Source organism: Amblyomma mixtum, chromosome 2 (assembly GCF_055824585.1).
Source record: "Amblyomma mixtum isolate Tamu chromosome 2, ASM5582458v1, whole genome shotgun sequence".
Classification (NCBI taxonomy): Eukaryota; Metazoa; Arthropoda; class Arachnida; order Ixodida; family Ixodidae; genus Amblyomma; species Amblyomma mixtum.
The window spans coordinates 253,787,447-253,815,286 of NC_143013.1; the positions used below are offsets into that span (position 1 = coordinate 253,787,447).

At 49.4% G+C, this 27,840-nt stretch overlaps 1 protein-coding gene and 1 non-coding gene across 2 annotated transcripts; one reads left to right on the forward strand and one right to left on the reverse strand.

The window, feature by feature from the left end:
- The first annotated feature begins 2,364 nt into the window (after positions 1 to 2,364).
- Positions 2,365 to 27,445, forward strand: LOC149363549 (uncharacterized). The gene is made up of 11 exons (XM_089568570.1): positions 2,365 to 2,467; positions 12,799 to 13,256; positions 13,798 to 13,980; positions 14,820 to 14,845; positions 21,533 to 21,624; positions 22,310 to 22,401; positions 23,240 to 23,267; positions 24,528 to 24,611; positions 25,179 to 25,222; positions 26,443 to 26,552; positions 27,294 to 27,445. Exons 1-11 carry the CDS (start codon positions 2,432 to 2,434, stop codon positions 27,443 to 27,445), a joined length of 1,305 nt encoding a protein of 434 aa, XP_089424696.1. The 5' UTR covers positions 2,365 to 2,431.
- On the reverse strand, positions 20,307 to 20,379 carry TRNAT-CGU (transfer RNA threonine (anticodon CGU)). Its single transcript has one exon. It is a non-coding gene; the product is annotated as a tRNA-Thr (tRNA).
- Positions 27,446 to 27,840: the final 395 nt, after the last annotated feature.

The following is a 27,840-nucleotide window of genomic DNA, read 5'->3' on the forward strand; positions in this document are numbered from 1 at the left end:
AATAGCCGTTGCCCACTCCTCCTCCTAGAATAAACTTCTAGCAGACGGCTAATTCATCGCGTCTTCGCTGGAACTGCTTTGCAGCATACCCTTCTCTGTAGTTAGATATAACACAGTCCATATACGCGCATACGTAGCTGTGGGGAGGCGCAGCGAGTCACGAGATGCGATACTTGCGAGGCGAGCGAGTGCCGTCGGCTCAACGCGCGCAGCTGTGGTGAGTCACGTGTCATGACGTCAGAGCCAAGCATCCGCTCCTTCTGGTTTGAAGGTCAAATTTCATAGCCACACGACCTTCAGCTTTGCACGGGCGGATTAGATTTTTCGCGATGAAACAGTGTGATGAAGTAGCTTTCCGGTGGCTTTGAGCATAAACAAAGAAACATTAAAAAACTCGCCAATATAACGGCACGCAACCTTTTTATATGTTGTTTTATTCATGAGTGGCCTGTCCATGCACTGTGATGTTTAAAACTTCCTGCCCCCCTCATGGTATTCCATCTTTCATTGAAGGGAATGTAAACAAACAAAGCATTGCCTATGTCCTCACTACTTCCAGAATTACAGCTCGTTCGCTTCAGCAAATAGTTCAGCAAGATGGAGCAAGTGCCGATGATTCAGAGGAGACGCTAAGGGACAACTCGACGCCCAACGTCACCCGACGCCATCGTGTCAAGTTCCGTCATGCGGTGGTAATGAGTCCGGACGGCTCGACTCGCTCCGGTGCATGGCTTCCCATGCTTCAGAAGACACCGATTTTTTTTTTCTCCTCTGTTAGCCGATGGAGGAACACAACTTTTTGCGCGCGAGTTTGGGGGCTCGTTAGGCTGATTTTTCTTTCTCGTTACAGGAAAATGAAGGGAGAATTAGGGACGAAAACGGGGACAACAAGTACGGTAAAGGCGGGGAACAATACCAGCTCGAACGCGCAAACTTGCGCGTGGGAAAAGAGCGCGCGAAGTGGCTGGACGGACCGTTCTCGTTAGGCGCATTCGCAGACGAGAGCTGTTGAAGCGGGAGCAAGTCTAGAGGACAGACCAGTGCGTGGTGTAAACGATGCGTGAGGGTCTGTCTCTCTCTATAGATGCTCTCCCGGCGAAGAATTTCCAATAAGCGCCTGATTGGAGCCTCGCTCACTTCTCAACCACGCTGCATGACTAATCAGGCATGAATTTCCCGCTCACTCAGTCTCATCGATCGACCTCCGATTTTTTCCTAGGTTGTTACTTGCGCCATGCAAAGAAAGATGGCAAAAGTCGGTGCGAAAGCTAGAGTACGCTGGGAGGGGTGAACTGTGTTAGTGAATTGACGCGGAATAGAAAAACTTTGTGCAGATGGACGGCACATAGGCTGTTATTTGAGCATATGAATACCAGGTTTCAATAAATATCAGCCACAGTTCTTCTCGTTATTGCCTCAAGGCAGCGTCATTAAAAGCCTCGCCCAGTGGCTTCAAGTATAGCAATGAAAAGTTTGTTGTGAAAGCAAAATCTTCACAGCGGTTGATGCGAGACATTTTGTTTTTTGCTCTCGTGAATTTGTCGGAAATAATTTGAGCCAGCACATGGATGGAAAACGACGATTCCAAAAGAACACTAAACCCTTCCTTCTTTAACTTTTAACGAGTCACCCTATACCAGACGACTCAGAGCTAAGCCCATAAAAAAAGAGTGGGATGTAGCAGCAAAGCAACGTTTTCCACTGACGCTTCAAGGGGTGGAAAAGTTGCAAGTTGGTGCGGGCTTTAACCTGCCCTCCTAGTTTTTCCTGGAAGACGGATGCTGACCTCACTTGAGAACTGGGTCTCCACTAGAACCGAGTTAACAATGACCTTTCCCGGGAACGCCACCAGAGGTCCCCTGCTAATACCTCTTTCCAGGAATTGGCCTCGCCGTAGTCCTATATGACTAACTTTCTCGGGTGAGGGAAGTGAACATAGATGCCAAAAACAGGCTCATTCTTTTGCAGCCTTCTGTGGGTAGCCCTGCTCAGTTCCGGAAAAAAAAAAGGGGAGGCTATTGTGCCGACAGAGAGATGGCAGGATAGAGGTGAGTCAACAGGAAGTGGCAACAGATACAACCCTCTGCCGCTCCGTTTTCGCTTCTTGCCACCTTAGTTTCTCTCTCTCCTGGAGAGAACAAGAGATAAGCGATGAGTAAGCAAGTGTGCCCAAAGAAAAGAAAAAGTGCTTGTCACGTTGGTAAGATTTCTGTCACAGATGTCGCTGCTTCGCCGTGACGTCACATATTTGGGATCACGTGTCTTTTCGCCCTAAAAACTGGCGAGACGAGACGCATCGTTTCAGTTTCCCTTCAGTGTGCACATTGGCAGCAACGGCACTGGTTTCTCTCGCGTGCAGTAGAGGCGACCATAGAGCGATCACAGCCTGGAGAGCAAAGTGAGGTGTTCTCCAAGCCAGTCAGACGAAACGATGCCTTCCTTGAACCGTCGTCAGCGCCGGAAAAAGGTGAGTCCGATATGCTTTTTCGTACCTTTATTTGAACAGAGAGCAAACATTTCGTGATCGGATTTCGTAGCTCTACCATGTTCACTGCCCAGCAAGCACCCTGTTCTTAGCGCGCTCAGAGCTGCAGCAGTGAACCCTTGTTTCAGACAGGTTGCCTCGCACCTGCTATATACAGACAGAATGCAGAGAGGTTTGTAAAGACAACCATTTACTTTTAGCCAAGTGGAGCTTTGGGCAAGTTACAGAGAGGCCAAGCGAGGAAGCAGCAGAAACGGAAAGGCTTAGCACTCCTTTCTTTGTTCCTTCGTGCTGTGTTTCCGTGCTAAGCCTATCTGCTAAAACGCATTTCCTCCATCATCCACTTCATGCGTACTTACGATGTGGTTAGCCTGAATTCGATTCTACATGAGCCGAATTATTTTCGCTCTTGGTGATAGCCACTGTGATGGATGAATAATTGAAAGCAGGTCTGTATCTATCCTTGTTCTGAGGTTGCCATGTGGTACAAACATCTGCGCTGTTCTTACTGGGTGGTCCACGGCGCTTGTCCCGAACTGCGCCTTAACCCGATCGGGAACCATCTTTTTCTCTTTCGTTGTCTGTTTTGTGGTCACCTTAACGTTCCTGTGCTAAAGTATTCAGTAACGTTGGCCACGTGTAAAATACACTCGCCGGATTTCTGCGCGGTGCTTGTTACCACAGGCTCCGGCGCGCAAGTTTTTTTACGACCAACGTTTTTTGCCCCGTATTAATAATCTTGAGTGCAACTTCCCTCCGCCGCGTAAAAGGCTTAGGTCTTTTCTGACAATTCAGCCGCTCTGTAGAGCTTATTCACGTGACATCAACTCCGCTAACTGATGATAACCACAGCGGGTAACGGATGATAACCTTCTCTCGCGCTGTGGTTCCTGTCAATTAGCTATGCACCAACCAGCCCAGACCACAGTCCTGAACAAACTGCGCGGCATGCATGCGTATGCAGGCAATCGTGGCGTTCGAAAAAGATGGCGGTCGCATCGCGTCTCGCACACACGTGCGAGACACTCCTATTTCCCAGCCACTCGGTTCATGGCCCCCCTCTTCCCAGAGGTGTCGCGAAAAAGGCTATTGTCAGTGTCCTTCGAGTGAAGTGGGGCGCGATATCATCCCTCCATCTCCCTTTGTGCACGGTCCTTAGTGCCCACAAGCACCCTGCATTCCGAGATTTTAGTTTCGACAAGCAGGATTTTTGGGTGCAGCAGAGGCTAGACAGGAAGTACTCTTTTGTCCCCGTGCAGTGGAGTGTGCCCTCTACTGCACTGTAGTTCTATGCGGTGCCCGGCAAGCCGCGGTTATACCTCATTCACCTGCCGCCCCTGCGATTTCAGGCTAGCGCCCAAAACTCAGCTTTGCTAAAGATTTCAGGTTAGGAGGAGGGGGGGGGGGAAGATTCGGTCAGCTTTCTGTGGCTCTGCAGCGAAGGCTAGGCAGGAAATGGGTCGGGGCTTTGTCCCGTTGCCGTTGCCTCTCCCACTTCATGCAGCCGCACCCCTAGCTCGACCAAATGACAAGCCCCCCCTCCCCCCCCCCCCCCCCCCCCCACACACACTTCGTCAACAAAGGCACGCCTACATCGATTTCCTGCCTAGACTTGGCTGCATAGCCACAAAAAGCTGTCAGCGAGTATAGGGGCTCCTCTGAGCGGCATCTGCCACTTTGTTCTCCAGCACTTTCCAATTTCCCCCATTCACTACTATCACCCATCTATGCACCTAGCCCTAGCAGACCGCTTCCCACGGCACGGCGTCAAAGCCATGTCTCCTCTGCTTTCTTGCCCAGCCGCTGCTGCATTGCCATACGAAGTAACCGGTTTCTGGACCCTAAGTTGGTGGCCGCTATGACGTCAATGCAAACTATGTATTCCCTGTGTGAAAAAGAGTTTGGAGCTACGCGCTGAGCACGCCCCTGAAGAATGTGTTCCGTTTCCGGGGGTAAAAAAGTTTGCCGCGATGTGGTTTCGATTGTAGGACTAGCTTTTAGCCTAAAGCTTGCCGTCTTTTGAACTGCCTGCGTGTTTCCACTCCACTGAGTCATAAACGGACGGTGTCTACTGTGCACTCCGCGGCCCCGCTTGGCTGTTTCCGGGCGCGTCCAGAAGGTAGCCGTTTTCGGAACAAGAAAGCGAAGAAGCTGAATTTTTCTTCTGTCTGGGCGCGGCCTGTACCGAGAAAAGCACTCTGCAGGCCGCGCTGGGAACTGCAGAATGCACCATTCACTTCAGAACTGCATGTTCAGACCGCGAAGATACGAGCTTTTACGCGGTTTCCATGTTCGGAAAACATCTGCGCGCACTGTGAGTGAAGCCATTTTCCTATTTACTGAATCCTATTGTCACGTGCCACACCCCGAAACGACGGACGCTGCAGAAGTGCTTTTTGGACATACTCCACGCACCACAAACTCGATTCCGCGACCGCGCGTCCTACATGAAATAAGCCGGGTTATGTACGCTACATTAAAACACGGCAAGCGCAAATCCCTTAACAGAGGTATGTACAGTTCTGATACCTTCACGCAACCGATATAGCGTAGCGAAAGCTTTCACAACGTAGCAAATTATGTGATGCGCACTCGATCAGCACCTTTTGGCCTTCGGTTAAAGACCAAAACGTGTCATGCAGCCGCGGTGGCTCAGTGGTTATGGCGCTCAGCTGCTGACCCAGAAGACGCGGGTTCGACCACGGAAGCGACGGTCAAATTTCGATGATGGTGAAATCATAGAGGCCCGTGTACTGTGCGATGTCAGCGCACGTTAAAGAACCACAGGTGGTCGAAATTTCTGGAGCCCTTCACTACGGCGTCCCTCATAGCCTGAGTCGCTTTGGTACGTGAAACCCCCCATAAACCAACCCAAAGCATGCCATGAGATTATGGCAGAAAAAAGCTACTGAAAGATCACGGCCGCGTTAAGACACTCATGCTGTAAGAATTGAGCACTGCAGTTTCAAAGAAACGACGATTTTTAAGTTCAATTTCGCAATGAAATTCGCATAATGGCGCCATAATGTTTTGAATTTCTTGGATGGAGCGGCCGCCACATGTAGTATACTAGAACTTTCGTCAACGAAGCGTCAGTCAGTGTACCCTAAAGAGCTTTAGGAGTGCAAACTGAAATGGGCGCTGCTCTATACTAATGATCTCTTATTACTTTCTAGTTTTTGGTACAGCACTTTTGCCGACGTGCAATTGCCATCGCGCTCGCTGATAATTGTTTCCAGCACCGGGATGCATAAAAGCGGGCGCATGCACTGATTAAAAAATTCTCGGTAGAAATTTCCTACAGCGTTTCCAATAAAACCACTGCGAAATGCAACACCTTAGCAACCTCTCCGACGTGCCGAAAAAAAAAATGGTTCTTTCTTTCAGTGTTCTGTCCCTTCAAATACTGAATCGCGGCCTGGCCTGATCTAACGTTTCTCATCATATTTCCTAAGGAGAGTGTAGTGGTGTATGACAGAGCCATACTCTTACTAACTTCCGCACGCGTACAACGCCAAGATTGTGCTAAGGAACGCATCAACCCCAGAGCGTTACCCTCTTCCGGGCTGCCATTTTGCACTTCGTCGCGCTACTTATAGGGTTAATGCAAAATGCGGTGCCATGTGGCCACTGCCGTGTGCTATCCGCCATGTTGGAGAATAGCCTCCGAAATCGCAACACGTATCTGTGTACGCACGTCGCTCGATTTTTTTTCTGGCTCAAGGTGCCCATTTACCGGGTGTTTTTTTTTAGAAGGTCCAAAATTTTTTTAAAAGGGTAAATTGCTTTAGATTTATTTTAGCACTGGGGCTATACTGGAGGCTACGGCGGGCACCAGGAAAGAAGAAAACTGCTTTAATTAGTTCGCTGATTAACTAAATATGTTAATAAACTTTTCCAATTTTTATTTTACGGGTTATGTTGTATTCACAGAATTGGATATCGTCCTCCAAACAGTCCAACCGAGAAAAAACAATTTCAATTAAAAAATTTTCACGAACGTTACGAGGCGCGAAAAAGTCACTCTGGTAGGCATCTTCACACCGTAACTCAGCGGCTGGGAGCGCCTCTGACGTAGTTCGCTCGGCCCTGCGCTTTGCGTCACACGGCTGATGTCACCTGAAGCCCGGACGGGCGACCTGCTCTATCGCTGCTTGTTTCGCTCCGCGGCCTCGCGGAATGCCGCGGTGGCACAAAAACGCACTGACACAAAGCGCAGGGCGGTGCGAGCTACGTCACAGGCGCTGTGTTACAGTGTCAAGCTGCCTACCAGGGTGTCTTTTTCTCGCTTCGTAACGCGCGCAAAAATTTTTTTCATGAAATTTTTTTTTCTTGGCTGGATGGTTTGGAAGACGATCTCCAACTCTGCTAATACAACATATCCCCTAAAATAAAAATTATAAAAGGTAACTAACGTCTTCCGTTAATCAGCAAGCTAATTAAAGTAGTTTGCTTCTTACCTGGCGTCCACCGTAGCCCTCAGTAAAGCCCCAGGGTTAAAACAAATCAAAAGGAATTTACCTTTCTTTAAAAATTTTGGACCTTCTAGAAAAAAACACCCGGTATTGCTCTGTGCATTCGTCCAGTGAGAAAAAAGGTAGGGCGCTTGATTCGAGCGCATTTCTATTTCTCCTCAGCAAAGTAACTTGGACGGCATGGATAGGTCAACTGACCACTCATCAATTATTTTTACCGCCTCAGTTGCCTTGAAGGAGGGTTTTCCGACAAGAACATGCTTGAGGCCAGAGCGTAGGAAGTGGCTGTAGTCATCCTCAAATATGGTGACGTTCCACCTGTTTCACTTACCTCCAGTAGATGGCAGCAGTTTTGCATAACGGGTTGAGAAGGAGTAGGCGATTAGATGATTCGCACTTACCCAGTGCATAGAAATAGCTTAGACGGGAAATAGACCTCTCCATTTAGCCTTCCTGGCATGAGCAGCGCAGGTGACAAAATGAACAGGCAAATCCTGCAGAACATATTAAAAGATGAAGGTATCGGTCATGAGGTAACTGATTTTCTACAGGAAATATACCGAGATAATAAAGTTAAAATTACTTGGGAAGGGATAAAAAGTGCAACTGTGAAGGTACATAAAGGATTAAGGCAAGGTTGTCCTCCGCAACAAGGCAGTAATCTAGGTTATCATCTGTCGTACAGATTAGGCTTAAAGATCGTTTAGCCCCCCCCCCCCCCCCCCCCCTTCACTTAAAATAAAAGTTAGGGAGTCCCCGGGGAGAGACCCCTTTTATATTCTTACTGTACTTTCAGTGGTAGGATTGTTAGTAAATGCGGAGTACTCACAGAACCTTAGGGGGATGTGACGCTCCTGCCGTAGCTTTTGCAGTCATCGAATACCATTTTTGGCACGTAACTGTGACTACACTGCTTGTGAAGCAATCTTCGATCGCTGCAAAATCTGGAGGGGGCATTTATGCTCAGCCTTAATAGTAAGACACGTTAGCGTTAATAGGTTAATGTCCATAAATGCTGGATTGGTCCTTGTGTAGTTTACATTCCCAGACCCCTGGGAGTCTCTACACCACTCCTTGCACACTCGTGCAACGGTTAAGCGACGATCCCCCAAGACAGTTTTAGTATAGCGTTCTGGAAACTTTAAACGCGATCTGCTTGACATGGAGGTGAGAGGTCCTTCTAAAATGGCCGCCCCTGCCGCTAACTTGCCAAAATAGAATATTTCAGAGCCTTTCAAGCCAATTATTGCAGCAGCGCTTAGTTTCGCCAGCAAAATGACCCAGAAATTAAAGTTAAATCAAAAACTTATAACAGTGGCGCCCTATCTAGTCAAGGCAATGTTTACAAACCGTTCGATCAAGAATATTTTCCATCACATGGCGTCTACTGTTCAAAACAGCTTTGTAAATATAATATAAATTGCTGTGCTGCATAATTTAAGCACGTAAAACACCGCTACAGAGATCGCACATGGTAGCAGTGCAGCTTGAGGTTGCATTAGGCTTGAGTGCTCCAGAATCGAGAGCATATCTCAAAAACTGGGCTGAATAGGTGAGGTGCGTTTCCCAAGTGAATGCAAGCAACCATGAAAAAATCGTCTGCCAGCTACTTCCGGTTCCAAATTTCTTCCACGCAATGCCTTCTGCATTGCAATTGCCGTGCATTCGGGCATTGTTTATTCGCTAATCTGTTTGTGCTGCGACATTGTGTATTGCACAGCATCACCGTAAGATCAGCGCGTGCTGCTTATGAACACGTCCTGAGTGCAGAAATTAACAATAATGAAAGGTAAGAGTGTTTTCTCGTGGATTCTAATATTGCCAGCATAGGCTGGCTGTTCGGCGTATGCACGGCAGTCGACTGTGCGCGCGGTTGAACTATTTTAACGCGTTGCTCATTATATATTAGTTTGTTGTTTTTTTTTTTTGCTGCACCACGAACACAACGAAGGTTGAGCTTGCACAGTTTAGCAAACGATAGATGTATTTGCCTCAAAGGGTGTAAAAGCTGTCAGTGGGCTAGCAGACTATCCACACATGCAACCGCGCGCACAGCGCGTCTTAACACATCGCACTGCATACGCATAGAAAACCTCCTACCGTTTGCACTATTTTGGTTGTACTTCATGCGAAGAAACGCTACGAAGCAGAACAGAGCTGACGTCTAGTTGGTCTTGCGACGATGCAATACAATCAGCGGTGTTGCAGTGAAAATAAATTAGTGTAAGAAGCGAATTAACACAGCGACTGCTGTGAAGCAAGCGGGTAGGGGGAGAAATTTGGAACCGGAAGTAGCGGTAGCAGACGACTTACCCATGAGCCTCTGCGCTGAATCTGGAAACGCACCTCACCTATTGCAGCTTAAACTTTATCGTCGAAGCAAGGCAAGTCATAGAGAAAAGCAACACCAGTAGTCTCCGGTAAGCATACCAACCTGATTCGCAAGGACTGCTGAAGCGGGCGGCTCTCGCTTGTGTGACGCCGCCATGTTTTCACGCTAGGAGCGCAAAAGCCGCAACGCTAACTTCTGACATTAGAGAGTTTTAGTATTGCGGGCTTTGCGTAATTGCGTGCATGGCGGAATAGCGGGTCCAGAGTGCGCATGCGCAGAACGCTAACGGGGAAATAGCGTTAGCGTACGAACGCAATTTTCAGAAGTTGGCGTTACGGCTTTTGCGCCTTTAGCGTGGAAACATGGCGGCGTCCTTTCAAGCGAGAGCCGCCCGCTTCAGCCGATTCCGCAGTCCTTGCGATTCCGGTCGGCATGTTTACCGGCAACTACTGGTGTTTTCGCTTTTTGCTATGACTTACCTTGCTTCGACGATAAAGTTTAAGCTGTAATTCAGCCCAGTTTTTGAGATACGCTCTCGATTCTGGAGTGCGCAAGCCTAATGGAACCTCAAGCTGCAATGCTACCGTCTGCAACTGCCCGAAACGCAGCCGAAACCTAGCACAAACGTCCGGAACGAGACACAAATAGATTTGAAGCTTTTTCGCGCTGTTTTATAGACTTAACTTATGTAAAGTGAGTTTATATTAAATTTACAAACCTTTTTTGAACATTAGACGTCACGTGACGGCAAATATTCTTGCTCCAACGGCTTGTAGTTAACATTGCCTTTACTAGATGGCGCCACTGTTTTACGTTTTTATTTCATTTTATTTCAATTTCGGGGTCATTTTGAAGACGAAAATAAGCACTACAGTAATAATTCGTTTTAAAATATCGGAAATATTATATTTTGGCAAGTTAGTGGCAGTGTCGACCAATTTTGAAGGACCGTTCGCATCCATGTCAAGCAGGTGGCGTTTAACGTTTTCAGAACGCTATACTAAAACTGTCTGTGGGGATAAGTTGCTTGCGGCACGCTAACGCAATTTCCCTTAGGTCCGCTATCACGCTAACGCTATACTAAAACTCTCTAATGGCGTGCGTACGCTAACGCTGTTTCCCCCGTTAGCGTTATGAGCACTCTGGACCCGCTGTTCCTCTATGCACACAATTATGCAAAGCCTGCAATACTGAAACTCTCTTATCACGTCGACCGATTTTCATGACGCCGCAGTAAATACGATCGAGCCATGGCTATTCCCCGTTCATCTGCCACCCCTTGCGATTTCACGCTAGCGGTCCAAGGGGATCGGTCAAAGGTGTGGCGTTGTAATGAGGGAATGAATACGCTTAACCGCGGCTGACACAGTTCAAGACCGCCGGACACCGCGATCGCGAGCGAGGTTTAGAAAGAAAGGAACGATGTTTTGGCCGACACAACCAATGCATTTATTGCTGCAACAACAATCACGCCAGCTAACAACAAAATACGCTAAGGAATCGAAGTCCAACTAGCCAACACAGTCAAAAGCGAACGTTCGCCCACGCTAGCGCAGGGAGAAACTCCGAGGCCGGACGGGACGAGCCGACGGGGAATGTCCCCACCACGAGGCCTCGCCCCGCTGGCGGACAGCGGAGCGTCGCGCATCAACGTCAGCGCGCGTCGAGTTCCCGATCCAAAGAGGGACAGCTGTCTTCTGCGTGCGGGCAGCAATTACGCCGTCTGTGGCGCTCGTGTCGTTGCGACGCCGGCGCCCTCCCTTGTTAGTTGAGGCAACTAGGGAAGGTGCATCACAGGGAAAACAAGCCAATGGGGATGAAGCAGAAAGTCCTCACAGAGGGGGGAGGAGGTTCATCGGTTAAGGGCGAGAGGAGGCCGACGCCATTGGCTGGAGGGGCTCCTTTCAGGCGCATCTTTCGCTTCGTTGTCGAGTTGATCCTGTCATTTCACATATTTTCCAAAATGCACTTCTCCTTCGGTCAGTGGCTCTCTTCTGGTATCTGGCTGTTTAAATAAAAACGTGGTAGGGTTTTAACGTAGGTTAACCGAGTAGACGTGCGAAAGCATGTGTTTAGCCTGATTGGCTCATGGTTTTGCATTGCTGGTTCGTCGGCACGTCTGGCGGCGATATTAGACTCAGGTTAAGCTCTGATCGTGGTTAAGCTGATCTGATATGTTCGCGCCGCAGATGAAAGGGGATGAAGACTACGACGTGCAATGCACAGCGTGAGGGTGTGTTGCAGTTTAACACGAGGCGTGATCGATTGCGGCGACAGCGTAGCACTATCGTGTGGTGGCCAATGAAGCTCAGCTGTCCACGCCGTCACGGGTTTTACACCCATTCGCGGCAATATTTATTTATTTTATCTCTGCATGGGACAAGATTATTCTTAAGGTCAAGCTTCACTCTCGGTCGTCGAAATATGTGACCATTCTGTGTTTAAATCAGCTTTAACTGATCTGATGATAACATAGTACATGTAATGTAACATAGTAACATAGTACGCGGTAGTCCAAACAGACCTGGTCTCTCTCTTTTTTTTTTCCTTCAAAAATTCTGCTGTTTAAGCTCATGACAGAATATGTGCACCAGTTTTTTCGTGCCATTTTCTACAACTTGCTCCTTGTGTCTTTTTTTTTGCGTGCTATGCTGTACTTTCATTTTTTGCTCATAATTTCCTGTTAATGACTGTTAATTTGTTTGATTGTATTTGCTATAACCTACTCATTTGCGCGAGCCATATTTTTGTTCACATTTTGTGTTACTAGTGACTGCTGTTCTTTTCTCATTTTGTCTATTGTACCCCACTCCCCTCTGTAATGCCGTCGGGCCCTGAAGGTACTGAAATAAATAAATGAATAAAAAAAACTCGGTGAGCCGGTTAAGCCTCCTGTGGCTGTGAGGTCGAAGTGTGGTAGTAGGTCACGTGAGGCATAAAAATACTGCACTATAATCGGTGCTTCTACATACGTTGCCATTACGGCTCTTGAGGAAGGCTAGGTTTCAGCATAGAGAATCAAAACGCTGAAGCCACCCAATTTAGGTGTCTACACTCCTTTAACTGTGAAGTCCACCCGTGAATAAGTGCAACACATCAGCTAACTTATGTGTTGTGTATTCAGCGTTGCACACTAACGAAATGCGGGACACTGGAAAGTGGATTTTGTGGTAGAAGGTACGTTCAATCCAATTTTTCATGAAGTCTTTTCCGCATGCAAACATCGGCTGCATCCAAGTTTTTCCCTAAAACGAAGGGCATCTTATATGCATTGACAAATCTTATCGTGGATGTTCTCACGCCACAGCACACAACAGGGCGAGTACATGACATTCATATTAATGCGGCATCGAGCAGCGCAATACTGCACACGGTTAGCATGGCTTTCTGACCATCCTTCGAGCAGCCTGGTTGAATTCTTACTGGCGCCTCTTACAGCCCGTGAAAGTTACGACTACTGCAATTTGTGCAACATTCTCACCACTCACTATGTATTCTCTGTTCAGCAGCAACTCAAGAAGGCCGAAGAGCAACGCAAGCAGACCGAGGAGCAACTCGCGCAGACTGGGGAGCAGCTCATGCAGACTAAGAAGCGAGCCACACAGACTAAGGAACAACTCAAGCACTCTGTGCAGCAACGCAAGCAAACTAAGGCGCAACTCAAGCAGACTAAGAAGCAACTGGACCAGACCGGGAAGAAACTCAAGCAGGCCCAGGAGAAACAAATGCAGACTGGGGAGCAACTCGAACAGACTGCGGACACCGAAGAAGCCTCTACGCCAGACGCTGCGTTAGAGGCGCCCAATGTCTCTGGCGAGAGTCCGGACGATCCCTCACCCTCTGCAGACTGCTCCGAGGAACAGGTCGTCGGTGTTGAATGCCCTGAGAACCCAGAGCCGACCAAGCGTGTACGGCGCTCCGTGGCTGCGTGGGCGACCTGTATGCGAGAGGCCTTTCTGGAGAGGTGCGACGCTATTGATAAACTTGTGCATCTACAGCGATAGCGATAACAAGCTTGAAGGGGACGTGGGAATGCTCACGGTCGGGTGGTGCGTGTCGACAAAGTCGTTGTAGTCATTACTACTTTCTGGGTAATGTTAACACTTCGCCCTGGGCACTGTGACTATCTGTTATGGCTCTTCCAACAGTTGAATTCAAGGCAACTGTGCAGGCGCGGAATGCTGAACCCTCAGTTTGGGGCCCATCAAATCTCGCGTACACTTGGTTCTTTTCATTCTCACATCTATAATGTTCATTTCCATTTCACTTGCTTAAAATCAACCGCTTTGATTTTCGCACGCAGATACATCCAATCATTGTCTACGCCCTTTCGCTAAACACATTGTGATGGCCAAGTGAAGGTGTCGAAGCTGCATGATGGAACACAAATTTTGCTTTTTTAGGAGCGCAAGTAAGAGTACGTCCTGTGATTAAGTTGCAGAGACCCTCGCAGTGATTTCCGAACGACCTTTGCCGCACCTCCTTCACGTGAACGGTGTTCGCAGGCGACGATCATCGCAGCAGCCGCCGATGCACGCACAGCTCATCGGCCCCACCTTTGCCGATGAAGGGATGACACCGGAACCCACCGGCCAATGGCGGCTCTGGAATCCCAGGGAGTCGCAGACCCGCAGAGAGCTTGAGGAGAGGCGCGTGGTCGAGCCTGACCCTCCGTTCTCCTATAAATAGTGAGTTATCCTCTTCTTCAAACGACACCTCTTGAGGCACATCATCATGTCACCGTCCCGCTAGCCGCTGATAATTCTGTATAGCTGAGCGTGGTTGTTTGTGCTATTCGCCCTGGAGGTGTCCGGGTTGGGAATTTTTCTTTTTGTTGATCGTTTGCTTACCAATTCTCAGCCGCTTCGTAACGTGTAGACGCCGGGAAGGTGTCCTAGCAGAAAAGAGGAAGATAAAATGCAAAGAGAAAAGAAGGGATAAACACAAGAAAGTGGTTGGGAACGAGATGCGACCTGCGCACACTCCCGCACGCAAAAGTTCGTACTTATTGGTAACATGATCGATGTTAATTCGAGATCTTTGTTCACGGCGTGTTTCTCAAAGATACGAGACTGTAAGAGCACTGTAAGATACCGGGATAGAAATATATAAGGTAAGAGTCCATTTCTCCGATGTGTAGCAAAATCTTTTGCTTTTCTCGATGGGGTTGTTGTTTTTTTCTGCTGCTTTAATTAACCTCCCATTGATACAAACTACGAAAATTTAAAAAAATATACATCCCCTATGCTCCTTTGTTTCGGTGACTGTTGTCTTTCGTCACTTTTATTCACAACTGCTGGGCATGACTGCACCCGCTGATCAATAAGGCCAAGATGTGCCAAAGCAGGTTATTGACGGGGTTGTTGATGCTAATACAGTAGCACAAACACGCCACAAGGATCGATAGCTACCACAGGCAAAGCAAGAGAATACAAGTTTGCCACGTTAGTTGTTTATTAATAACGGCAGTTAGCGTATGTTCTCGCCTGACCCGGAATTTCTCTCGCTCTTTCATTTTCCGTTTCAGTGTCCGGGACACGCTGTTCAAGTATGGTACGTATTACATCGACTTTCTGCTCCACTATGCGTCCCTCGTATTTCGTAAGTGTCAGACAGAATGTACTCCGACACTGCTGGCAGAAGCGAGCTGCGTTACTGCGGCTACTGGACGAACACGGCCGTATGTGGCCATTTCAGAAAGAAACCTTGGACCGCCCCGATCCTCGCCCTTTAACAGAGATAAGGTTCTGGGGCCATGACAATCAATTGTCTTAAAGGCCTAAAAGGCTTTGTTCAGTTTCCTGAGACCGACTGGCTTGAGGGACCAGTTGTGACAGTGCCCCCTCCACCCCTCTCTTTTTCCCCTTTTCAGTCCCCTCATCCCTCTTCCCCTGTGCAGGGTAGCCAACCAGAACACTCCTCTGGTTACCATCCCTGCCTTGCCTCTTCCTTTTTATCTCTGAACTTATCTTCAAAAAAAAATGGCTGAGGCTTAACTTGGATAACCCTGGTCAGATGCGAAGCATATTGATGGCTAGGCTTGGTAATACATGTCTTTCCTTTGTTGAATACTTGGCCATTTTAATACAACCACTAGAAGCCTTCGTCGTGGGGGAAGACAACGGCATGGCTACAGCGGAACGCCGACTAACCCCGAGACGCGCGTTGGGTGGGCGCCTGGATTGCCACGGAAGCCGCGTCCGCCTGCCCGGTGGAGCGAGCGTTTCGCCTACACCGAGTGTGAACGCGCGTTCGAAATGCACGGGAATGCCGCTCGAGGACATTCCGGTGTCTGTGCGATGGCATCGTTCTCCCTCTCCCAGCGCGTGACGGCGATCTGTCGTGACGTCATGTGTCACGTGGTGTGTTGTCACTGTACCACGTGGTCTGCACGGCGTGCAACCACAGCGACGGCGCGAGGTGGACCCTGATCTTCCTCTGTCGTGACGTCATGTGTCACGTGGTATGTGACGTCACTGTACCACGTGGTGTGCACGGCTTGTAACCACGCCGAAGGGCTGTAGTGTACCTCCGTCTTCCACTGTCGTGACGTCATGTGTCACGTGGTGTGACGTCACTGTACCACGTGGTGTGCACGGCGCATAACCACGCCGAAGGGCTGTAGTGTACCTCCGTCTTCCACTGTCGTGACGTCATGTGTCACGTGGTGTGACGTCACTGTACCACGTGGTGTGCACGGCGCGTAACCACGGCGAAGGGCTGTAGTGTACCTCTAGTAATCTGCTTCGCATAAAAAATGATGCCCAGGCTTAGCTTGGTTAAGCCAAGAATGCGTTGCATATTGCGAGGTCTTTTTGCGCGAGGTATTGCTTGGCGGCACTCCATTTTCTCAGCAGCTTTTCCTCCGTGACCTATGGATGGAGGGATAGGAGCGCCCCCTTTGAAACGGTGCGGTGGCAACCGCCACCATGCTCAGGCGTCTTTTCTGTGTGTGTTTTCTTTCTTTTTTTCTTTCTTTGTTTTTTTTTCACGTGGTTTGGTGGCTTCCCGGCCGCGCCCAAGGGCTGAACTGAGTGATTCCAATATGCTACGCATAAAAGGAACAGGGCGAGTTTTTACTGGGACGAAAGGAAAGACAGAACAAGCGTCGTGAGCAGCACTCTCAAAGCACAGACTTTCTCAATATCACCTAGAGGCAAAAAGTTTGCGCCACCGTCTATGCGAGTTTCATCCACAGCGGGAATGCCGGGAAGGCGAGGTTTCTTATTTGGCTTGATTTGAATTAGGCTGAAAACGTAGACTGTGCCTAGAAATCTGCAGGTGCGCCGCAATGTGCTCCTCTGCATGCGCGCAGATTACATTATAATATTCGTGCGCTTTTCACTTCAATAAATTTAACAAAAGTGTTGGGCTGGTATCGTCAGTGTCGCAATATTTCTTTGAGTTTTGCCGGGAGAAGGCATATTATTAAGGTAGAATTTACTTTCATGCCCAGCAATGCCTAAGCCTAATATGAAAACTTCGTCTTCCCGGCATTCCCCGCACCCCTCCATGGAAGTTCACGTGTTTGAGCTTCGTTCATTGGAATAATGCGTGAAGCCGTTTAACGCAGGAGGCGCGTGAGCAACGGGACAAATGAAAAAAATAAAAAGCACAGACGTGGGGAACAGCTTTTGGCATATTTAGTTTTAAGGGTACGTCAGTCGCTGGCTGCCGCTGCCATTCCGTCATCCTCCACGGAGGACGCTAAAGGCTACTTCCGTGCTTTGAATGCCAAAGCCTGTTCTCATCGTCAGTGCACCTGCGATGTTAAGGCATTCCTTCCTTTCTGATGACACACCTGCTCAGGGCACTCATACGCTAGGTTCAATTTTACTGCCGAATGAGCGCCGCGGGTGTCTGGCATGTGAGTTGCGTGCTCGCCTCGCAGTCTGAAAGCCCTTGGTACAATTCCCCGCAGCTTTCGAAGAAAGTTTATTTTTCTCATTTCTCTCTACTAAAAGTCGCTGTCTTATGGTCTACTGCTGACGTCGTGCGAGACCATGGTGACGTCATTGAGGTTTTGCTGCTGGACGCCGCCGGGCTTCGTTGCCGATGAGCGAAATAATGCATATATATAAGGGCATGACGTTGAATTCATAGAGCCCGTCAGGCGTCACAAAGGTTGTCTTGGAGCGGTCAGCGTCGGCCATCGGCACTTGCCAATAACCCGAACGTAGACCTAAAGAAGAAAAGAATTCAGCTCCCTGCAAGCAGTCAAGGGCGTCATCAATGCGGGGCAGCGGGTGGACGTCTTTGCGGGTAATTTTGTTCAGGCGCCGGTAGTCAACGCAAAAGCGGATAGAGCCATCTTTTTTGGTGACAAGGACGACGGGGGAAGCCGAAGGACTGTGCGATGGTTGTATGACGCCCCTCTGTAGCATGTCATTTACCTGGGCGTCGATAACTTGGCGTTCGGTGGCCGAGACGCGATATGGGCGTTGGCGCAACGGCGTATGGGCGCCAGTGTCGATCCTATGGGTAACAGCTGAGGTGCGGCCCAAACGGTGGTTGGAGAAGTCAAACGATGACCGAAACTTATTTAGCAGGGCCTCAAGCTGGATCTTCTGCGGTGGCGAAAGATTCGCGTCGATTGGGCGCTCAAAGACGCCTTCGGGAGCGGGATCAGGAGACGATGGGGAAGAAGTAAGTGAAGACACTTGCATGCGGCAGGGGTCATCCTCATAAGGGTCCCAGGCGACGATGGAAGCGAAAGGTTGGACACGTCCCAGGCATTCACCGCGAAGAAGAATAGAGGGGCACAGGAATGAATTTGACAGGGGCAAGGCGCTGCAGCCGGCTGAGACGGTAAGGACTGCGAATGGCAGGGGTAGACAGTGACGAGAAGCGGAGGAGTCGGACGGGATGAAGATGACATGGCCGTTGGATGCAGAGTCGCAATGAACAGAGACGAGCACAGCAGAGCACGGCGGGATCACGACGTCATCAGCCACAGTCAACTTGGAGCACGGGTTAGTGGAAGCGCTCACCGATGCGTCGCCGAATGGAAGAAGGGCGACTTCGGAACGAGTGCAGTCGATGACAGCTTCATGTCGCGAGAGAAAGTCCCAGCCTAAGATGACGGCGTGAGACGACGATGCGAAGACGATGAATTCAACAACGTACAGAACGTCCTGAATAGTAACTCGAGCTGTACAGGCCCCCAAAGGCGCGATAATTTGCGAATTAGCGGCGCGAAGCATAAAACCAGATAGCGGAGTCATCACTTTTCGTAACTGGCGGCACAATTTTGCACTGAGTACAGATACAGCAGCACCGGTGTCAACAAGCGCGAAAGCATCGGTGCCCTCCACAGAAACGGTGATCAGATTGGCCGGAGAAAGTCGAGGTCTTGAGCTTGGCGACGAGCACGCAGTTCTTGCCTCCGGAATTGCGAGCACTAGTTTTCCGAAGGGGAGAGGGACGACGGCGCATCGGGGAAACCGAGCGGCGACGCGGAGATGGAGAACGGCGGCGAATAGAGGGGCTGTAATCGGTGGAACCAGTGGGCACAGAAGGCGAAGTGCGGTGAAAAGGCTGGGGAGGGGCGTAGGCGTAACCTCGAGGGTCGGTATCCGCAGCAGGGGACGAAACTTGGCGGCGGCAGTGACGCATCACGTGGCCAGGAATGCCGCAGGCATAACAAATGGGTAGGTTGTCTGGTGTGCGCCATGGGCGGAAACGTTGCGGTGGTGGCCGGGCAGGACGAAATGGGGTCGACTGCGGTGGATGTTGGTACGACACGAATGTGTCTGGGCGGGGACGCCTGACTGCTTCGGCGTAGGTTAGTGGCGCAGCGACGGGAGACTGGGAGGAAACCGGCGGCAGGGCCTCGGACACTTGCTCCCGGATCACGTGCTGGAGTGTCGGAGTTAGGTTAGATGGACTCGGAACGGTAGGAAGAAGCGAAAGCTGCCGCGCAACCTCCTCACGGACAAACAGCTTGATCTGGAGCAGTAGCGAGCTGTCCTCTGTCGTCATGCTCAGGCTAGTTACTGTGTCTGTCTGTGCAGAGGGCTGCCGAGTGAAAACGCGCTGTCGGCGGAGCTCGTCGTAGCTTTGGCAGTGGTCGAATATATCGGTGACAGATGTGACGTTTTTGCCCACAATCATATTGAAAGCGTCGTCTTCGATTCCTTTCAGGACGTGTTTAACTTTTTCGGCCTCCGCCATGGACGCATTGACGCGCTTGCAGAGATTGACGACATCTTCTATGTAGCTGGTGTATGATTCACCACTCTGCTGTGCGCGAACGCGAAGACGCTGCTCGGCGCGAAGTTTGCGTACTGCCGGACGGCCGAAGATGTCGAGGAAGCTGGTTTTAAATTCGGTCCAGATGGTGAAGTCCGATTCGTGGTTTTGGAACCAAAGGTGGGCGCCGCCGGTTAGGTAGAAGATGACGTTGGTGAGTTTCATAGTGTCGTCCCAACGGTTATGGGCGCTCACCCTGTCGTAAAAGGACAACCAATCCTCCACATCGTGATCGTCCGTGCCGCTGAAGACGGCAGGGTCGCGCTGGCGGAGCGCACCATGGCAAGCAACGGGTGCCGGCGAGGAGCTGGCTGGCTGGTTGGCGTTGGCAGGCATGGGGGTAGTGATTGTACGGTTGCGTAGCTCCAGGACGGAATCCCGCACCTCCACCAAGATGTAGCGGCCTTTATTGGCAAGAGATGATTGGTTGTTAAGGCCGGTTAGAGCGGGCAAGGGCAGGTCCGGTCCCGGAACAGTTGGTGCTTTTGCCGCGCGTCCGTTCAGCTGCCGATCGTCGTCTTCTCGCCTCGCGCCGCGCATCGGTTCTGTTGCTCCGTCTGCTAAGCGTCTTCCTCTTTACAATATATATATATATATTTGAATGAGGGGCTCGTTACAAGTATGAGAGAATCCAACAGCCACAGAAGTCAACAGAAAGAGGGGATTTCAATTTATTTTGCGGTGTTCATCAATTTAGAATATTACTGAATATGTTATCGCTTAAAGCTAATTGAGTAGAAAAGCAGAAGAAAAAACAACCACATGCCGCCGGTGGGAACCGAACCCACGACCTCCGAATTACGCGTCCGGTGCTCTACCAACTGAGCCACGGCGGCGGCTGTCAAATCGTCTGCTTTCGGGGGTATTTATGTTTACAAGTGACTTAACCTTCAGAGTGTTCATTAGCGCCACCCAGGTTCATAAGCGGCGGACGTAGTGCGTCCTGAGTTACCGCTGGTGTGACGTGGAACGTCATCGAACGACGAGGATGGAAGCTGTGTGAGAACCATCTTATGCTTCCTATGGCGGCAAGGCTGCCAGAACCGAGGCCCTCGCTAAGCAATTAAGCTTAGCGATTAAGCTCAGCCTTCTCTTGATTGCCTAATTATATAACTATAAACAAAGCAGCAAAGCATGCAGGGGCAGACCGTGACCCCCGGCAAGCCAGACAGCTTCCTCGCAATAGAGAAGTGATCTCTCTTTCTCTCCCTCCGTGCCCCTTCCTACGCGTAGGGTAGTATACTGGGCATCGCCTAGGTAGCCTCCCTGCCTTTCCGTTCGTCTTTCTCTCTTTTTCTTGTTTCTTGATGTACTGAACTTTTGGGGTAGTTTGCAAGATTTTGTCTGTGGATGCTTTGGTAACTCTCTGCATCGCTGACAAAGCGCTTATGCTATATCGTTATCGACTGACAGGCGCGTTCTAAAGTTTTAAGGCGAAGGCCTTTAATGTCTCATACTTTCGTGACCAAAATGTGTTAGCAAATGTGTCCGCGTTTCGGATGCACGCCTTATATGGGCATATGCCAATCAATAGCCAATCGATACTGAGCACTAGTGAGGGCAAGGGCGGAGACACAGCCGCCATGCCAGCTCGGTTGTTTGGAATGAACAAAGGCGCGTCTATATAGTGAATATGGTGTCTTCGTTCACTCCCATCATCCTCCCTTCCCGTTACGGCGAGGTTCAGGTGTCCACCGAGATATGCGAGACAGATACATTTCCTCAAAAACAAATTAACCGTCGAGCAAGGCTTAGAGCCGAACGGGCGATGGCGCTCTTTGGACTCCCTGGCAGCGTTGCAAGACGCTGTCGCGTTCCGCTCTTAGCGGGCAAGCTTAACATCTTAACCACACATCAGTGACACAAGCAGAAACACCGCGCTTAAGGCTTTCGCCTCACCGCACCTTAGGTCAACAAAGTGCCCCCCTGAATTTTTTAACCATGGCATCTTCTGAACTGTGCGCCCTCCGCCTCTCTGTGTGTCCACAGAACGCTTCGACGATTGGCTCAAGGACATGCACCACGAGTACCTCAAGCTGGTCAGCTGGAAGAGCCCCTTGCGCACTGTCCTGCTGCTCACGGTGAGTGGACTGTCCCTGTGTGCTACGCACGCCTCCTTATCGAATCTAAGTCCGCATTTGGAATCTCTGTAGCAACACCTTGCTTGCATTATAAACCTTTTCAAAAGGTGGTCGATGGGCGCCCCCATATTGGGCACTGGGCTGCGCTCGTTCTCTACACAGCCCAGAAAATCCTGGCGACTGAGCGAAAGCAACGAAGTCGAAACTCACTGTTTTCCTGCGCAGTGAAATATAGCGTTAAACAGTTTATCGAGGCGAAATTCTAGAGGCCCGTGTACTGTGCGATGTGAGTGCACGTTAAAGAACCCCAGGTGGTCGAAATTGCCGGAGCCCTCCACTACGGCGTCCCTCATAGTCTGAGTCCCTTTGGGACGTTAAACCCAATAAATAAAATCAAATCTCTTATAGCAAAGTATATTGGTCATACTTGCTGTTTAGCCCATTTGTAGGACAGCTGCTAAATTCCACATTTAAAGAGTCATGTCAATGAAGAAGCCTAAATAGTGGCATCTGTTACACCAGACGGTGCGACACAACCGCGCAGGGGGAAACGGCCGCAGCGTGCTGCAGTTGCACTATTTGCCGGAGTGAGAGTCGCGGACGCCCCTCCCCTGTAGCTTCCTCTTCACTGGCAGCTAACTCACAGAGATACTTGAATGTTTCCTCATCTCTCCGCCTTTCGCAGGTGTTGTTGTTCGCGACCTGGGCGGGATGCCTTCTGCAGCTGCTGCTCGCCCCGGCTGTCGCCTACCTCATTGCAAAGCTCTTCGGTTGGGGGTAAGTGATGCAGTGAACAGTTACGAAAACACTGGCCGGAGGAGTTGCATCCCGCAACGCTCACCACTTGAACGCTTCCGTTCAGGCCTCTGGTGTCGTACCTATGACGTCTTGACCATGGTTGTGGCATGCAAATTTTTTTGCCTTTCTCGAGTGATAGTGAGCAGAGGTCTTGTTTGCGCGTTTTTCTTCCACGGCACTGCGTACGGGGTCTCTGACTCTTAAGCACTTCTTCTACCTGTACATAGTTAGTCTTCATAGACGGATCCTTCTAACTTCGCATGCGTGTGAACAATAACTGTGCTATTTTAATTTAGTTATCAGCCGATAAGCTCTCCTAGGCGTTGAGTTAGTCTTCATAGACAGATCCTTGTAGCATCGCATGCGTGTGAGATGCATTTCCAAAAAGGGCACTTTCCTTCCCTTTCCTTACTGCACTGTGGCAAGACGAATATTTTAAGAAGCATTCAATTCAGAATGATCATATTGATGATTGCTCCCGGTTGCAGTATCGGAGGTGGCGCAGAATGTAGGAATACGATACATTAGCAGTTTTTCACAAATAAATGCAGCTAATTGTTTCAGGAGCCTAACCAATGTGATTACAGAAGTATTATGCTTGTGCATACTGTTTTCTACACGTTAAAAATGCAACTAAGAAGGATTATCAACATCGAGGCATAAACGGAAATGAGCACTGAAAACATTCTTTCTAAATCTCTCTAGTTGTGCTTGTGCTCTGCCTACGAGGTCGTCTGTCTCTTTCATAGAAAATGACATCACTTTTGTGAGCTTCTGTTGGAGCTGTTTTTCATTGTTACTTTGTCTCTACTTTTAGCAGCCCCGTCGATTCCGGCCAGACTAAGGTGAGTGTTCGCGTTTCTCCTCCGACATTTTCGCCCTTACGGACAAGCGCATATCGCGAGATTTCGCGCTCTGCCTCTGTGCTCGGAGGCGAAAGACAACTCAGTGGTGCTGCGGTAGTTGTCATTGGAGCACGTTAATTTGTTGAGCGTTTTATAAGAGAAAGGTGTTTGAGCGGATCTTGCTGCACTAAGGAGTCGCAGGTCAAAATTAATCATAATTTTATGATTTCTTCTTCGCCGGAGTAAACACTATTTTACTATTTCATAGACTTCAGAAACAAAAACAAACTCAACCCAGAGGTAAGAGCTAATCTGGCGAACAATTTCCTCCTAGATACTTTTCGTTCTTATAAAGCTCTGCATTGGTAGTGACAACATAAATGTGCTCTTGTCACAATTCTAAAGTTGGCATGAACATAGCAGACCTAACATACTTCAATTTGTAAAACAACAATACAATCAACACTCTTCACTGCATGAAAAAATGGATGCAGCTTCCTTTCGTGTGCTCCTGCGCACTTGTGTTTATACGTCAAATAATAAGATATACACAGCTTAAGAACTCAGCGGCTTTTCCCAGTGAAAGGATCTCCTTCCAGCCAATGCGCCTGCCGATTCTGATGTCCATGCTAGCGTGACAACGCCAGGGAGCGGCGCCACAATGGAGAGAAGTCTATCCCGGATCACAGAGGGAAGGGATCATCCCCTTTCATCTACCACTCCCTGCATTGTCTCACCATCAGGTGCATGAGAATCAGCCGACGCCATTGGCTGGAAGGGGATTCTTTGACGGGGAAAAGCTGCAGAGATCTTTAGTTTCATCCGACTCTAGAGCAAAAATATGCATGGTCAGCAGAGAACCGACAGGATCCTGCCCTTGCGTCTCTTTGCCCTGTCGTTGTCGTGCGCTCTTTTCTAATCGTGTGGTCCTGTCACTCTGCGGTTAACATTTAGTGCGTTGACTTCGCTTACCTGTGCGGTGTGAAAACAACTGATGCCTTCTTTCATTCCTAGCAATCATTTGCTCGGCTCCATATTGAATTATGCCCACATGCAATAACTTCTAACACTGTGCTGTTCATTAGAGTTTCCATCATTCCACTGTGTGCCGCCACGGAGAATTTTGTATCCTAGCCCACATGCATACAGCACCAGCTTTGCGCAAAGTAATTCACAGCTCCTAAGAGCCCACATGACAAAATCAAGCTGTCCAAACAATGCAATCATAGCCTTGGCTCTCCTCTTTCAACCTCCGTCCAGTCACGCAAGAGAACCTTTCGCGGGCGCTTCTTCAAGCCGGCGAATGACCTCATCAAGGTCTTGAACCTCGACATGCGAGTCTCGGTGAGGAGTTAGTCTTTTTTCTCATTTGTCACAGCTCTTTCAGTGTGTATGAGTGAGTGGGCGTGAGATAAAAAAGGGGAAAGGAAACCGCTTCATAAAGTCTGACCTGACGATCCAGCGTAACCTGGTGTCCCATGCAAGACAGACAGCCATGACAATTGGAGTCTTGAAATAAGGTCACCACCAGCAGCAAAAGACTTCGTCTTTATTTTGAATTTTCAATAAATGTTTCTACTACTACTACTATTCATAAAGTAAGGATAGGCAGAGTGTGACTACAATAGGATGCAGACCAGGAACGATGGACCAAACACATTTCAAGGAAGGCTCCTGAGCCAGTCTCGGTCCTAACATCGAAGATGGCTGGAAAATGTCTCTAAGAGCACTCGCATAGTCTGTTATTGCCTTATGTGTAGGTCACGGCAAATCACCTGTCTTTCCGTGTTGCCTCATCGCATTACGGCTTTACAGCAAAAGAAATAAGCAGTGTATTTACTATGTTTTGCGTCAATCTCTAACATTTCCTTCTCATTCATAATAATATTTTGTTCATGTTCCACATTGCAGAAAACATTCGAGGAAATCTCGACTGTTTTTGACAAGGCCGAAAGGTAAGCTAACAACTTTTTATTTATTTATTTAGTATTTATTTCACTCAAGGTGTCATTGTAATAAATTCGTAGGACCAATTTCGTACTACGACGAAAGCAATTTGTTTTTTAGACCGCATGCAGTATACAATTTAATGCAATTCACATGTCTTTCTGCCTTGCGCACATGCGTTCATTTCCTTTTACACTTCCCTACATTTCTCTCTTGCTTCAGAGGCTGCATGGCAGGGGATTAACAAGGAAACGATTCCCCCCCCCCCCCCCCCCCCCCCCCCCCCCCCCCCCCGCACCATAAAGAGAATAGTCCAATTGCAGACATCATAGGCATAGCCTTACTTGTTTGCACGGTTAATCGCTTCAGTAGCTACGCCTTCCTTCGTCAGTTGCGTAAGCAAAAGATAGATTATTACACACCATGTCACGTAAGTTAGTAGATGCCGCATAAGATCACCGTCAATTTCTGACCGCCTTCAACACCGCCTGGGCTGCGCACAATAACCGCATGGTTTCGGCGATCCGACTGCAAGGTTACTTTGCCCGCCCCTCCGTATTCAGTGCCGCGCGCACTAAACAGCTACAGTCGGATACAATTCAATAACGAAGCGACTTTTCCCTGTCAGAGGACCCCCTTCCAATCAATGGCGTGTGCCGATTCTCATGAGCCTGCTAGCGTGACAATGCAGGTGGGGGACTATCCCCGGCTATGGAGAGAGGGGACTGCCCCCTTTCATCTGCCACTCCATGCATTGTCGCACTACAGGCTCAGGAGAATCATCCAGTGCCATTGGCTGGAAGGGGTCGTTTGACGGTAAAAAGCCGCTGCGTTCTTGAGCTGTGTCCGACTACGGCGTGACTATCTCTAATCATGAAGGGAAAGGACTATCGCTTCTCATCTGCTACTTCCTTCATTTTTGCGCTAGCAGGCTCATGAGAATCGCCAATGCCATTGACTGGAAGGGGACCTTTGGCAGAGAAATTCCACTTCGTTCTGTAGTTGCACCTCACTGTAGCGTACAGTAGCAACCATATCAGACTCGAGCAAACATCGTAGGTTTCTCAGCTAGGCATCGGAGTCTGAAGAAGCGGCTCGTGGCACCCCCTCTCCCTTGCCTCTGCGTACAATTGCGTCCTAAAAGAATTCATTTCGTGGTCGCCATTTCCTACCGCTCTTTCTTTCTGTGTTCAGCGCAGTTTCTTTCCTCCCTGTGTGCTTTGCGCAGCCTTTTCTCTTGGAAGAACGCCAGCACCACGTTCTTCTTCATGCTGGCGCTCATGGAACTGACGGTGTTCGCCTTCTGGCAGGGACAGGAAGTCGCTGTGCAGGTCGCAGGTAAGGACCTTGGCGTGCAGGGTGGTTCTTTTTTTTTACCTTGCCTCATTTGTTTCATAGTGACCAGTATTAAAGCCAAGTTTCCTGTTTCCGCGTAAAATGACGTGATGCATGACATGCGTGACTGCGGGCAGCTGCGCTGTGTGGTACGAACACAGTGGCGTCACGAGTGACCGCATAGTGACGCGAGGCAAACACACAGCTACCAGTCAGAAAATTACCATTGTATACAGCTTTGAAATGTGACACCACTGAATCTCTCGTTACGCAGTGGTAAGTGCATTGCGAGTTTATTTATCCATTACACTAGCAGATCTTATCGACAGTCTTCTCCGATGCGTATTATTCAGACAACATGGACTACAGATATTTGTTAGCTTATTTACGAGAGCACCGAGACGTGGTCTGGACAGTTGCGACTCTTGCCCATCGAAAAGACGTTTTTCTAGTAGTATACCGCAAACAAGATAAGAAAATGAAGCCTTTCTACAGCAGATTTATGCGTCATACTTTATTAACTACAGTCGCAATAGTCTAGACTTCTGATGCCGATTGTTGCCCATGAGCTCTGAATGTCAGTTAGCGAAAGCAAGAAGTGCAGTTACCTTACAGATTAAGCCACACTGAGTAAGCATTTCGGCAATACTTTCAAACGCAGCAGGAGGTCGCGCTCGCATTTAGGGCCGACGGCCCTTGAGGTTTGCTTTGTGTTAACCCTTTGTGCGCACGCTGCGTTTTCAGTGACGGGCATCGTGCTGAAGTTGTTCGTTGTGGACCAGGCGTTCAGGCGCTTTCCTCACCTGGCGGCCAGGTATGACCTGATCGGCCGCGCCTGGAACAAGCTGCCTGTGCGTGACGCGGAAGTCACCGGGCGACGCGAGAACCGCGGATAGACGCCGGCAGGCGCGCCTCGCGCTGCGTCGGGCTCCCTTCTTTCGATGGCAAACGCAGACCCCAGCTTCCAAAATTGGGAGGCATGGCATCACTCCCTACTGTTAGCCTAGCCCACATCGATCCCTTAAGGGTGAGAATCTATTTCGAGATAGCCGGCTGATCTGCATTGCCACGACTGGGAGCCTATGGATGCAGGCTATGACTGCCAGGAGAGCGACACCTACGCCAGGTATCTTTGGCGAAGAAAGCGCACTATGGCGTTTCGCACCTGAGCTACCCCGCCATTGCAAGAGGTTGTCGCCTAGAGCTGTGCGCCGTGAGCACATTTCCGGCTTTGTTTTCTTCTTGTATAACTCGTTCGAGGGCACTGTGCAATAAAGTCCGTCCTGCAGTC